General features: G+C 34.0%; 3 protein-coding genes across 18 annotated transcripts in view; 1 reads left to right on the top strand and 2 right to left on the bottom strand.

The window, feature by feature from the left end:
* The window catches only part of mcmdc2 (minichromosome maintenance domain containing 2), a 29,011-nt gene that overhangs the window by 14,097 nt on the left and 753 nt on the right, over window positions 1–14,161 (top strand). The window contains exon 15 of one of the 3 annotated variants that reach the window (XR_012399066.1): window positions 4,694–4,760. The exons of 1 other annotated variant lie outside the window; for it this stretch is intronic. The gene's annotated coding sequence lies outside the window, so the exon portion shown is untranslated. Of the gene's footprint in view, window positions 1–4,630; window positions 4,761–14,161 lie in introns of all 3 variants that reach the window. One more of the 3 variants, XR_012399067.1, reaches the window with a different exon arrangement.
* On the bottom strand, window positions 458–3,740 carry tcf24 (transcription factor 24). Of its 3 annotated transcripts, none has more exons than XM_073940709.1 (3): window positions 3,632–3,740; window positions 1,225–1,670; window positions 458–1,054 (listed from the first exon to the last, which is right to left on the bottom strand). In XM_073940709.1, the coding sequence occupies exons 2-3, from the start codon at window positions 1,651–1,653 to the stop codon at window positions 953–955; spliced, it is 531 nt and encodes a 176-aa protein (XP_073796810.1). In that variant the 5' UTR covers window positions 1,654–1,670; window positions 3,632–3,740; the 3' UTR covers window positions 458–952. The 3 variants fall into 3 exon arrangements, with proteins under 3 accessions (XP_073796810.1, XP_073796809.1, XP_068073308.1); XM_073940708.1 differs by lacking the exon at window positions 3,632–3,740 and adding an exon at window positions 2,146–3,074; XM_068217207.2 differs by lacking the exon at window positions 3,632–3,740 and adding an exon at window positions 1,981–2,155.
* ppp1r42 (protein phosphatase 1, regulatory subunit 42) lies at window positions 3,444–14,159 on the bottom strand. Of its 12 annotated transcripts, none has more exons than XM_073940240.1 (10): window positions 14,096–14,159; window positions 13,671–13,754; window positions 12,822–12,995; window positions 11,239–11,405; window positions 10,974–11,112; window positions 9,002–9,118; window positions 6,512–6,629; window positions 5,414–5,545; window positions 4,607–4,750; window positions 3,444–3,740 (listed from the first exon to the last, which is right to left on the bottom strand). In XM_073940240.1, the coding sequence occupies exons 3-10, from the start codon at window positions 12,951–12,953 to the stop codon at window positions 3,703–3,705; spliced, it is 987 nt and encodes a 328-aa protein (XP_073796341.1). In that variant the 5' UTR covers window positions 12,954–12,995; window positions 13,671–13,754; window positions 14,096–14,159; the 3' UTR covers window positions 3,444–3,702. The 12 variants fall into 12 exon arrangements, with proteins under 12 accessions (XP_073796341.1, XP_073796342.1, XP_017209310.1 ...); XM_073940241.1 differs by having other exon boundaries at window positions 12,822–12,992; XM_017353821.4 differs by having other exon boundaries at window positions 4,612–4,750; window positions 12,822–12,992.

Raw genomic sequence — 14,161 nt, 5'->3', positions numbered from 1 at the left:
TTCAGCTAGTGAGATAAATTTGAATCTGCTGAATAAGCTGTGTTTCACATATCTTACGTTTATTATTTATGGATTTCTTGACAAATGCATTTTTATTAGGTGGAATCCTAATGAAATTTGATTTCCTCATGTGGGTTGCTTAAACATCACTTTTTTCTTAAGACAACAAATACGTACTTTTTAAGGCTTGCAAAAGGTGTCAGGGAGTTAATATTATTTAGTGCTTTCCACAAACGTTTCAGTGACTTTTCATGATTAAAAGTTTTAATAAATATCTTTAATACAGGCTATATGTTTTCTTCTGAAATTTCAGAGCAGGAAACATAAATGAAAACTATTAAAACGCAGAAAAGTCTTAGAAATAAAAATTTTCTATGCATGTAAAGTATTGTGAATTTGCACGTTGTGAATTTAGTTTAGACAAACAACGATACAAATAAGATCAGAGATCAGTATAGGTTTAGTTTAAGAATTATTTTATTTACTATTCCACATACTGCTATTGACATGAAAAAGAAGAAAAGAGGGAAGGAAGGAGAAAAGGGGTTGGTGATGCTATTGTTGCTATTCTGACAGTCCACTTCACATGACGAATGTTAAGTTATTCACACATGCATTTAGTGCAAACGTTTTAACAGAAAAGTGCATAGCCGACAGCTCAAGCATGACAGCTCATTAAAACCAACACACGGAATTTCAGACAAAGTAGTACAGAACTGCAGATACATCACAGTTACAAAAACACAGCTTGTTTAATATTACAATCTTATTTACATATTAGAAATAATTACAATATATTAATATGCACAATTATTCGGCAACATAATGATCAACGGACTTTTCTGCTTTTTTACAAACAATTTCTGCAACAAAATTACTAAAACAGCAACTATACATTTTTTTAACCTACGTTTACTTTTCATTACCTCCAAAAGTCTTATGTGCAAATGATCTATGTTTGAGACGATGAAGAAGAAGCCCCTTGATTTTCATTTGAGTTACCCAGGAACTGACCAGTGGCACCGATATATAACCTTGAGCGCATTGGCCATTTCTGCAAGACAAAACAAAAATACAAAACTTAGTCAACTGTTTTAAACTGCGTAATATATTTCAACTTTAATAATTCCAGACTCAGTTTAATTAGCCTAAAACTCTAAATGTTACGTAATGTTTTGAGGCCCTATATTAGCCTTAAATGTTTGACAACTTCCAAAAACTTACTTTCACAGGATGTAAGTAGCCATCGCCTTTGAGTGAGTTCAAAGCTTCAGCTTGTTTTGTGTTATCTTCTTCCACTCCCTCTTCTTGCAAGGTTCTGGTTAAATGCGCAATGTATGTGGTCGCCAATATTAAGACGTCGAGTTTGGAGAGTTTGGTGTCCGGTGGCACCGACGGTAGTGTTCTCTGTAGCTCGAGGAACGCGTGTCTGAGCGTCTGTACGCGACTCCTCTCCCGCGCCGCATTGGCTGCCGCGGGTCTCCCTCTGCCGCCGAGGCTACTAGACGGGACCAACCTGGAGCGGGAAAGGGCCTCTGCGCGCCGGCTGTCCGTGTCAGGACTAGGGCTCGAGTTGGGGCTTGACGCGGGACTGTCATCCATAACTGTCACAGAACCAGTGCCATCCATACGGATCGACTGTCTTCCAACCATTGAAATCACTTATTAACCTAAATCAAAATATATATTGTTGAATAAATGTACACTTTTTTTTTTATTCTTAATAATATGCCAAAAACACCCATTAGAAAAGTTAACGTTTGTTCGAATTAAGTAATCCGAAAAATAAAATGCGGGCAAAATTAATCATTAGACTAAAGGTCAGCAATAAAACGAATAAAAAATAAGTACAAACGAGTAATAATACAGACTAATAGACGCCTATTACTGTCATTACATCTTTTCAAGAACATACAGTTCTAATACAAAACTTTAAATAGTGAGGTTTCATTAAAAGGTAGTGAAATAAAAAACACATACCTGTTTTATCGTTTCAAGTTATGTTCTAAAAAACACATTAAGGCATGAAAAGTTCCTCAGCTTGATAAAAAATTGGTGTAAAAGAATAGTCCTCTTCTCGTTTCAAAAATATATACAGTGGGCGTAAAAGGTGCGTGTATATCCGTGCGCACGCAGTGTCCTCACCTGAATGACTGCGTAAAGTCTCAGGAGCCTCTAATTTATCGGGGAACACAAAGAGCTGACAAGTGCTTCACTCCGGTGCAATTAATCACAAGCCTTTAAAACTCTGGCAACTGGAGCCGTCCGTTCTCCACACTTTCCCCTGCGCTTCGGTCGGTAGGAGGTGCAGTCCATTTTCTGACCCCAGAAGTAGCCTAGTATTTTTGGTCCTCCCCAGAGTTGCTTTACAGAACCCAACTTCACAATATTATCTAAAATATTGTTTATTTAAGAAATAAATACGCAATGGCTTTGACTGGTGAAAAAGCGCTTTGTGATACAACAATATTTTTCAAGCCATCAAATAGATCGTTGGGATTCTCTCTGCTATCAATTCACTCTTATTTAAAACGATATTTTAATATTAGATTTAATCAGACATCAGCCCTATTTCCTGGGACAAAGCCAATAAATAAACTCTAAACACTGCAATCAACTGGCATGCTTGAGGAAATTCTTGTGAGACTCCTAAATTAATCATTCTGTTTTCCGCAAACGGAGAATTAATGAATGGAATTATTCATAACATGTATATCTGAGACTGTTCTTAATAAACATTGTTTTTGTAAGGATGAAGTAACAGTATTGCCCCCGGGCCAATAATTATGAAGCAGAGCAAATGAGGTTAAGTAAGCTTCTCTGTCTAATTACTCTACATCTTTCAGAGGTTTTAGCCTACCCTGGTTTAGATATTAGTCTCACGCTGAAAATAAATTCGTGCGTTACTGTACTCAGCGCGTATTCTATATGTCCAAACATTATTATACAATCAGTTTTATATTTCATATGTTGCGCTACTTTTCCAGTCTATAACGTAATGATGTTGATAAAGCTAATGGATAATGCGCAAGTTGAAATTAATCCTTATTCCCCGCACATACAATTCTAAATCTGAAAGATAAATATACAGTTACAAGTTTAAAAATAAACGACTCATTTGAAATATAAATTAAAGCATGATGCAGTAATATTGGATTGCTACTTTGACTATTGTAAGATATTTTATACTTGATCAAATATAATTAAAATACAGAACGTGCAAATGACAAATAAAGGCATTATATATATTTATAAAGTGTGCAGTTTGCAATTTCACAATTAATTTTCATTTGACAAGTAAAATTTCACTTTGATTTTGTTATGACCTATTCTGACTGGGGAAATTAATTGATATTTAACTAACAATACTAATCTAAATATCTTAAATGTTTATTATTACATTCCAGAAATGTTGTGTAAAACATGATAGTATTTAAACAATATTCCTTAAAATGTAAATTTATTAAAAACACAGACAGGTATTTTCAAACAGAACTGTCAGAATTGCAAATAAGGCAGTGTAAAAGACTTGTCAAATAAATAAAATTTAAGCCATTATTCACATTTTATATAAGTGGCAGAGCTTCTTTTTCTTAAAAAGTATTCAGCATAAATCTTCACACACACATACCGCAAGCTTATTGATTGAGTTTTTGAGTTAAATATTTGAAGCCAAAAGGACTTCGATAAAGCTTCATATTTTCAGAGATTGCCATTCGGTACTGGAATCTCCTCTTGTCCTGTGAATATAACAAAATACATAAAAAATTTAAATTAAACATTGTAGATTACCATAAAGTATCTAAAGCATGATTTTGAATTGTGTATTACTTATAAAAACTAACTAAGAACATAAAATCATGGCACACACTGTCTAAAACATGCTTCTTTAAATAATGACTGCTACTGGACCCCTACAATAACACAGTAAACAGCTAATTAGGGCATTAAACAACTGTCATTCAGCATTATCATTCCTATTACTCATACATTAGTATTACTCATGCTCTTTCTTACAAGTACAAAACATTCAGCTCATATTTATTGTATTTTCTTCAGCAATTCATGTATACATTTTAGAGGCTGATAAAAAAAAACAGAAATGAAAGGATTAACGCATTTAAGATGCAAGACATCAAAGGATTTTTGCAGTCATTACACAGCCCAGCATAGAATGCTTAACCTCAGGCCAGTACTAAAAGAGAAAGCTGTTTATTTGCATGAGTGGGAAGAATAAAAGTCAAACAACTTGACAAATAGCAGGCTTTTTTCCCAGCATGTCTGAAGGCAGCAAATGAACAGTTACATGTCACATTACTCTTAAAGCATTCCTTTTATATAATTTAAGATGAGTTGTAATTTAAATGTTTAATAAAAACATATATCTTAGTTTAGTTTAGTTTTTAAAATTTGACAGGACAGGGTATTGCAGCACAATGCGTCGAACACACACTCAAAACAATGTTTACCTTATAAAAATACTAATATATAACATGATAAACAAACAAAGTAAAAACAACAATTTACTGAATATCTAAATAAATAATTAATTATTAGTAAACATAAAAAGTCTTTTAAGCACGATAGAAATTGGGATCGTTCATACTGTACCCTCTTCCTCTGCTGTCAGCTTGAATTTGGTCTGTCCGAAATGTAACGCCAGGCTTTTCATTTTCTGACGGCTTACTCAAAGAGCTGCTGCGCTCTCGGACAGAAGGATGTTGGGGACCCAAGTGAAAATCAGCTGAAGCTAAACACAGGTTAGTCATTGTAGTCATTGTAATAGAACTGACACAAGAGACATGCGAGGTGTACTTGGTGACATGCAGATAAAATACAATAGCAGAATATACGATTCCTTGACTGTTAGAAAGAGAAATATAATTGTGGAAGTGTAAATTACTGTAAATAATAGAATTTAATACAGTTTTTTTTTTGCAAATTCAAAAGAGATAATAATGACATATAAAGAACATATTTTATCTGTAATAAAAATTCTACAGTGTAAAGTGGTATTTAAAAAAACAATTGTGTATTTATACATACACATTCCTATATTCTTCACAATTCTTAGTTTATATGGATTTATTTATCGGCTTTATTTGCTTCATTCTATAAAAGTCTGATAACATTCCTTCCAAATGACAATTGGATAGAATAACAAATTGTTTTCATTTGTTGTGATTAAAAAGCAGCGTTATTCCACTAAATACTGTTTACTAAATTCTTATAAAGTATAAACATGGTGTTGTCTAAATGTAAGTGAATATGAAAATAAACAAAAGATAATGAATATAAACAAATATTTAGATATTTATATAAACAATATTACAATATCTAAATATATTTAAAAATATATATATATTTAGATATATTTAAATCTAATTATTATTTATTCAGCAAATATTAATACTTGAAAGTTGGTTTGCCACTTGTAGTTTGTTGTCTTTTCCATCCTCTGGTTTCTTCTTTGCATCTTTTGAGGCTTTCCAATTGATTAGAAACTGCCTGGACAGCTCATTTATTTGTTTCCCATCAAGGTCATCTAAATATCAAGAATAAAAATAATTAAAATTGCGCATGTTTCTGTAATTACATCTTCTAAATAATTAAATAAAACTTAAAAGCTACAGAGGGCATGTAAATATCAAGAAAATATAGTATAAATATGTAATTACAGTTCAAGTCAGAATTATTAGCCCCCTTGTTTATTTAGAAGTTTAGTTACATTTCTGTTTAACGGAGACTGTTTCAACACATTTCTAAACATAATAGTTTTAATAACTCATATCTAATACTGATTCATTTTGTCTTTGCCATGATGACAGTAAATAATATTTTACTATATATTTTCAAGACACTTCTATATAGCTTAAACTGACATTTAAAGGCTTAACTAGGCTAATTAGGTTAACTAGGCAGGTTAGGTTAATTAGGCAAGTTACTGTATAACGATGGTTTGTTCTGTAGACTATCAAAAAATATAAAGGGGCTAATAATTTCTACCTTAAAATGTTAAAAAAAAAAATTTTACCTTTAAAAAAATTAAAAACTGCTTTTATTCTAGCGGAAATAAAACAAATAATAAGAAAAAATTATTATCAGAAATACTGTGAAAATTTCCATGTTCTGTTAAACATAATTTTGGAAATATCTAAAAAGGAAAAAAAAATTCAAAGGGGGGCTAATAATTCTGACTTCAATTGTATGTAAAACTCATAACCACAACACCAATACAAATGTAAAAGTATTACTTATTTATTATGTTTATATATATTTTTTTATTAAATATAAAATGTATTCATTAAATTACATTTAAAAAAAAGTAAATTAATTAAATGTTGAGAAAATTAATAAAATAAAAATGAAATATTTATTATAATAAAAATCCAATTCAAATAATTTAATTATATAATGAAAAATCCAACAAGCTGTATCATTTACGAAGTCAGTGATTATTTTACCATAAATAATTACAATTAAAATTGTAAATAGCAAGGTTATTTCTCACCTAGAAATTTGCAAACAGTTATTAGTCTGTCCCTGTATTTAGGTTTGTGACACACAGGATTTCTACTCAGATCCAGAAGGCGCAGTTTAAACCATTGGCTGAACACCGTCTCTAACTCCTGAAAGCATAAATAAAGGAATTACATTTTACTTTAATCACTTCAGATCAGCTATACAGACAAAAATGAGCAGATCTTCACCAAATGTTTCAAACTAATATTAGCACTCTGCAGAAACCTAAAAAACAGTGATGTTTCCAGATTTACAAAAGATGTACGATTAAAATAATCAGAACCTTGTATTTAAAACAAGAAGGCCATAAACAAATGTGACTAAAAATGTGCAACGCTAAAAGTATAAACAAGACATCAGCTTGTTTTAATAAATACTGTCACTCGGACTGCGTGACTAACAAGTTCCCCAGGGCAGTAGTCCTCAAGCATGTTGCCTGCAGTGTATGTTTATCTAAGGACACATTAATCCAGGCTGGAAATATGAATACTCTCTGGACACGCTCTGATTGTTCATTGCCTTCCTGTCTCAACTAAAATGCTTCCACTTTTCAGTCCGTGTGCAATCAGCTCTAGAGGGACCCCGGCGAGCAGCGCGCTCTCAGGCTTTGATAAATGATCGTGTCAGGTCTGTCACTCTGAGGGCTTGGCTGGGAACTGCCCAGCGCCAAATTGCCCTCCCATGCGCAGGAGTGCTGAATGCACCCCTGACTGGGCTCTTTCCAGCCCTGCGTTGGGTTAATGATGGCCAGTTATGAACCTGTATTTGACCAGCGCTTCGATCCCTATCTGCACTGTCTGGACGTGCGCCACTAACAGCTTCTGCAGTACCCATTTGTCACTCGGCTGACTGCCTGTCATAATCTATTTTAAAAATCCATAATGTTTCCACTGGAATTGGACCAAACTGCGTAAGGATGGAATTGATCCTTTGGGTGCTGTCGTCGCTGAATCAATAGTGGCAAAGGGGTTGTATAAATTAAAGAAGATATCTGCTAAACACGAAAGCTTCCTCTGACACATGGATCGCTATTATCGGTGGCAGTTGCTCAGAGGATTGTCTTTTATGCTGTTGAACAAAGTTACCGAAATGCTTGACAAGGCAGCGGGAAGTGTTTCTTTTAGTCACTAAATGAGTAAGTTGGAAAATCTCTTTTCCAGGTTACTTCTCAGCTTTAGTTTCGCTAAATGTTTGCCTCAAATGGGTTTTTAATACAAGGCTGAGGTTATAAGGGGCACTGAGTGTATTTCAGAGGAAAATCTGTGCACTAAGGAAAGAGGAAAACTTGTGCTTGTTTAAATTGTCAGCAGAAGCTGTCCCTGGAGACCGGCCCGCTGATTTGTTGAATAATTCTGACCTTGTGCAAGTCCAGAGACTTCTGGAAGGATTTGGAGGATTAGGTTTTTTACACCGCTTTACCAATATCATTTCATACTTCATAGGAACACACAAGGTTGTCATGTTTAAACATAACAAAAACTTGAAAAATTACACTTTGTATTTTGTATGTTTTAACCCTTATGTGCTGTTTAGGATGTTTCATCCACCCTTAGGTGATTTTGAGTCTTAATTTGGTCACAACTCTCTCTGTGTTTAAGCAAATGAAATTACTTTTAATGACAAATCTTATTTTGAAATTTTGGGAAAATGCTTTGAAAATATTCTAAAAATTCAACAATATACTCATATTTACTACCCTTTTGGTATGTTCAAGGTTGTTTTTGCCCCATTGACTTCCGTTATAATGACATTTTTTGATTGCAAAGCCATTTGGCATTTTTTTATTGTTGCAGGTTATCCCTGTGGGAAAGAGGTAAAACTGTATTTTTTTTAGAGTTGATCATCAGTTGCAGTGCAAAAAAAAAGCTTAGTTTCTGGCTTAAAATTTTATTGTTATATATATATATATAGAGTATAGTATGTGTGAGTGTGTGAGAGAGACCTTTGTGCACTTACCTTGATATGTTTGAGAAAATAAAAAATAAGCAGCTCAGTAATCAGAACAGAGTGTATTTATGCACAGACACAATTTGTTTTTTACTCCATAGAATTCCATATAAAGGTCAGAAACCTTTTTGCATAGGCATATCTAAAGGGTTAATGGTGCCAACTGATGATTGACTAAAAAATGTAAATTTTGCATCTCACCAAAAGGAAAAACACTAATAATTAAGAATGCATGATTATTTAGCGTCATGTCTTTGCAATTAGAAATTGTTGTTATATCAGAAGTCAATGGGACAAAAACCCATTGCTAGATAAGTTGGCGGTTCATTCTGCTGTGGCAACCCAAGATTAATAAAGGGACGAAGCCCTTTAAAAAAAATGAATGAATGATTACTAAATTTTATTTGTTTAAATTCAACACATATAAATTGTTTGCAACAATTTTGCAGACATAATCTTTTTTCAGTAAACAGTACTTCGCTGTGTTAAAGAACCTTTATTTATTGAAAAAAGAAAAGAAAAATTAATTTACCTGTATGTCATGTAGCTGGTTATCGGCAGCAAAAAGATGGGTCATTTTTCTGAGAGGAGCCAAATCCCATAACTCATCAATGTTATTTTTGCTGATATTTAAAATGCACAGAGTTTCCTACAGAATATATGAAATGAAAGGGGTCATGAACTGAGAAATAAACCCTTTGTGTTTTGACTTAGAAGAGGTTCTGTATAAAAAAAACATCCAGTAATATTCTAAACTCAGGGTGCTTTCACACCTGGCTTGTTGTTTGGAACCTTACCGTGTTTTGGCCTCAGCTTGGTTTATTTAGGAATATGTGGACACGGCAATCACACTCAGATCTACACTAAAAACAATCAGTCTGAGATCACCTGAAATATGTGGTCCTGACTTGGTTGAAAACGAACTCTGGAACACTTTGCTTGTGGTGAGAAAGGAATCAGACCCATAAAACCAATAAAACAGGCTTTATAAAGTGTTATTACGTACTCTTAAAACCAAAAAGAAATTCACTTTTTTAATCAGTTTAGAAACAATTTTAATCTCTATTTCATGAACAACACAGCAAAAAATGTATTTCTTACTTAGATTTGAGAATTTTTATCTTCTTTCTAGTCCAAATATCTAAAAATTCTTAAATCATAAAGCATTTCTAGACAAGTGAAACATATTGTCTTGTTTTCAGAAATAATATTCCAATATTAGGTGGGTTTTTCCTTAAAACAAGCAAAATAGTGTGCAAATGGGGTAAGCAAATAAATTTGCTTTCCTTTTGACAAATGATTATTTTGCTTACTCCATTGCCAGATTCTGCCCTTTAAAAGTTGAGAAATAGTTTGCTCTGATCTGTATCTTAAATAATGTTAATAATTAAAATAATAGATAACTTCAATATACATTTGACCACACCTATAATGGTTCATACTATTGTGAATGCATGTTTGCGCCAAAAAATTTGATTTATCGGTTTGAAACCGGCAAATCTAGAGCACCAACAGTCAGTGTAAGTGTTCACAAAACATGTGTGTTTAAAAAAGGTATTTATAGGTGTCTGTAAAACTAGATGCATGGTTTGTATTTTATAATACACTGGCTTGCACATGGAAGTTAAACAGTAAAATAAAAATACGTGCAGTCTTTCATGGTCATTCATTAATAGGTGCAGGAAAGCAAACCTGTCATTGTTTACGTAATATAACAAATGTCATTGAGAACCACTCAATATTCCTCAAACACTGAATACAGAATAACACATTGAAAAAAAGTAGTATTCACATAAAAGTTTTAAATAAAATAACTCAATATTATTAGCACCCTTGAGAAATATATATATTTTACGATTGGCTACAGAACAAACTACTCTTGTCAAATTACTTGCCTAATTAACCTAACTTGTTTAGTCAATCTAATTCACATAGTTAAGCCTTTAAAAAAAAACAAAAGAAGTTAGTTAGAAATCTGTTTAAAAAATATCGTCTCTGTTAAACAAATTTTTAAATGAATTACAGGAGGGCTAATATAAATAGGCTTCTTTAACATCGTTAATAATGCACTTTAAGATGCTTTAAACTTTGAAACAAGTTCCACTACTGGGAAATCAGTGAAGATTTTACTGAGTAAGTAAAAGGAGAGCATTTAATATTTTTTTTCAAGGAGGAAAATTGGTGTACTTACGCTTGCAATTTCATTAATTATCAAAATAAACAAAAAATTCCCTTTTCGGTTTGTTTTCCCACTGCTTGGGCAGTAAACACTCGCTGTTGATTTGTCAGACAAGAAGGCACCCACAGAGACCTCTTTTACCCTCATCAAATCTTGCACAGAACTGCTTTGATACACGTCTTGGTCCCCGAGTCTGATTCTGACAGCAAACTCACAGGACACTGCTATATCAATCTAAATATGAGCGCACTAGATTATAGATATTATGAAGCACCCTTTGTAAGTCTCTTCACAGAGGTGAATATTAAAGAAATTAGTTACTTACAGACAGGCTAGAAATGGAATGAGGGTCAAAGGCCAGCTTTTCTCCACAAGGTAGTTTCTGACCTTCCACATGCAGCTCCTTTAGGCTTTTCAACTCCTCTAATCCCTCCACCACAGTGATGCTGTTTCCTCCCAGGAACCTTAAATTTAGAAACATTCATGGTCTATGGTCAATAAATGCCGCTTTTTATTAAAAATATTAGAGTCAGAGTTCAAAGAAATGCAATTCAGAAGTATTAAATGTGCTTGTACGGTTAAATACTTACAGTTTAGATAGCTTATGTAGAGACGAGAGGTTCTCGATGCAAGATATATTGTTATTTTGCATGTATAAGTGTGTAAGGTTTGAGGCAAACCCCAAGTTGCAGATCTGTGATATTTGATTGTCATATAGGTAAAGGACTGTGAGGTTTCTGCACACAGATAGATCATCCTATAAAGAGAGAGAAAAAAAATAATATTTACTGTTCCGAGTTTTAGTGTTCATAATGTTTAAACATTATTATTATTATTGAATTATTATTACAATGTAAAAATGTTTAATATTTTATATGTTAAAAATTGCAATTTATTACCTTTAAGTAGCTTATAAAATCTTTTTCACAAAACAATGAATATAAAGATATTGGTGTAGCTTATAGATATGCTGTTCATCCTTTAATTCTGGATATATACATACACTAACTGGTCACTTTATTAGGTACACCTTACTAGTACCGGGTAAAACCTCCTTTTGCCTTCATAACTGCCTTAATCCTTCGTGGCATAGATTCAACAAGGTACTGGAAATATTCCTCAGAGATTTTGGTCCATATTGACATGATAGCATCACACAGTTGCTGCAGATTTATCGGCTGCACATCCATGATGCAAATCTCCCGTTCCACCACATCCTAAACATGCTCTAGTGGATTGAGATCTGGTGACTGTGGAGCCCATTTGAGTACAGTGAACTCATTGTCATGTTCAAGAAACCAGTTTGAGATGATTCCCGGTTTATATTATGGCGTATGATCCTGCTGGAAGTAGCCATGAGAAGGTGGGTACACTGTGGTCATAAAGGGGTGGACATGATCAGCAACAATCCTCAGGTACTAATGGCCAAAAGTGTGCCGAGAAAATATCCCCCACACCATTACACCACCACCAGCCTGAACCTTTCATACAAGTAGGGATAGATCCATACGAGACTCATCAGACCAGGCAACATTTTGCCAATCTTCTATTGTCCAATTTTGGTGAGCCTATAACCTCAGTTTCCTGTTCTTAGCTGACAGGAGTGGCACCCGGTGTGGTCTTCTGTTGCTGTAGCCGCCTCAAGGTTTGATGTGTTGAGCCTTCAGAGATGCTTATTTGAGTTACTCTTGCCTTTTATCAGCTGGAACCAGTCTGGCCATTCTTCGCTGACCTCTGGATATTTGCTTTAATTTGGACCATTCTCTGTAAACCCTAGAGATGGTTGTGAGTGAAAATCCCAGTAAATCAGCAGTTTCTGAAATACTCAGACCAGCCAGGCTGGCACCAACAACCATGCCACGTTCAAAGTCACCTAAATCACCTTTTCTCCCCATTCTGATGCTCGGTTTGAACTGCAGATCGTCTTGACCACCTCTATGCCTAAATGATTAAGTTGCTGCCATGTGATTGGCTGATTAGAAATTTGCATTAACAAGCAGTTGGACAGTTGTGTACTTAATAAAGTGGCCGGTGTATATTTATTATTATATAGTGCATCCATACTTTGTATTTTGATGTACTGACACCAACTTTAAAAGAATTTTACAATATTCACTTTAATGCAAACTATTATTTTAAATACAGCTTCAATATATTTAAACTCAAAACTTACAATCTCCTCTATGTTTTTGTCTGAGAAGTTGAGATGGGTCAGTTTCCTCAGGTACTGCTGGAAGGATTCGCTTCTGCTGGATTTTGAGTGACTGCCCAATTTTGCGATCAGATGCACTGTCAGGCGGACCATAATGACTTGGAGTGCAGAAATATCGCAGGGTGGATAATTCTTCTGAAGCACAGCATGTCAATGGAATAAGGGGATTTATAAAATAGCACAAAAACACATGCAATACCATATGACTGAATAGACCTCTAAATATATGGATTTTTAAGGTATATTTGATGTGGTGACCATCATTTATTACTTAAAAGACAGCATAGTCAATTGACCCTCAACCCTTTGTCAAAATACATATTATTTTTTAATTGTGGGAATGAGGCCAAAGGTGAACCAGGCAAGTGACCTGAACTAAGATTATCATGCAGAGAGATCTGTTCTCCCAAGTACAAAAGACAACTCAGTTTCCTTGAGACTAGCACTTTATGTAAGCTTGACCCTGCAAAATTGCATCACATTAATATAATTTAAGGTATAGTCCACCTAAAAATCATTTATTCACACTTTATTTGTTTCAAACCTTTATGACATTCTTTCTTCTGTTAAACACAAAAGAAGATATTGCTAAGAATGTTGGAAACCTGCAAGCATTGCATTCCATAGTATTTCTTTTTTTTTTTTTTTTTTTTTAGGTTTTTAGCTTATTTCAAAATATCTTTTCTTGTTTAACAGGTCAAAGCAACCCAAAAAGGTTTGGAGTCATTTGAGCGTTAGTAAATACTGAGTAGATTTTTATTTTTGGGTAATCTATCCCTTTTAGTCTTAACACTATACTTGCAGCCTTACCAAAAAGATTTCCTTGGAAAGACCTTGGGTGTTATTACTCCGTATCCTGAGTCTTATATTGTCTTGTCAGGCACAGACGATGAACTGAAGTAAAGGGAATACATACATCAACACATGACAGCAGGTCGGTTTTACACTTGATCTCAGAGCAGCAGACTATTGGGAGATGACATGGAGAGCCTCTAAAAAAATCAATAACTTTCTGTGGTTAAACTCCAGGGAACTGGATTGGGGACAGCGATTTGCCAATCATTATAATACACTGCATTATATTTAACGATAGATGAATTGAACATTGTTTATTTAATAAGCCCAGCACCACTGTTGACATGTACAGGTTGTAAACGCAAACACTAAAGGTGAATTTACATTTACAGCCTACTGAAGAAGTAGGAACAATGAAACAAAACAGCGCTGCTTCTTACCTTAATGCACAAATGTTGTGCGTTAACAATCCCCAGCTAAAGCCTCTTTTCTTTTCCTTGTCTCGG

The sequence above is a fragment of the Danio rerio genome, chromosome 24 (genome assembly GCF_049306965.1).
Source record: "Danio rerio strain Tuebingen ecotype United States chromosome 24, GRCz12tu, whole genome shotgun sequence".
Classification (NCBI taxonomy): domain Eukaryota; kingdom Metazoa; phylum Chordata; class Actinopteri; order Cypriniformes; family Danionidae; genus Danio; species Danio rerio.
This window is presented reverse-complemented; position numbering and strand designations above follow the sequence as displayed.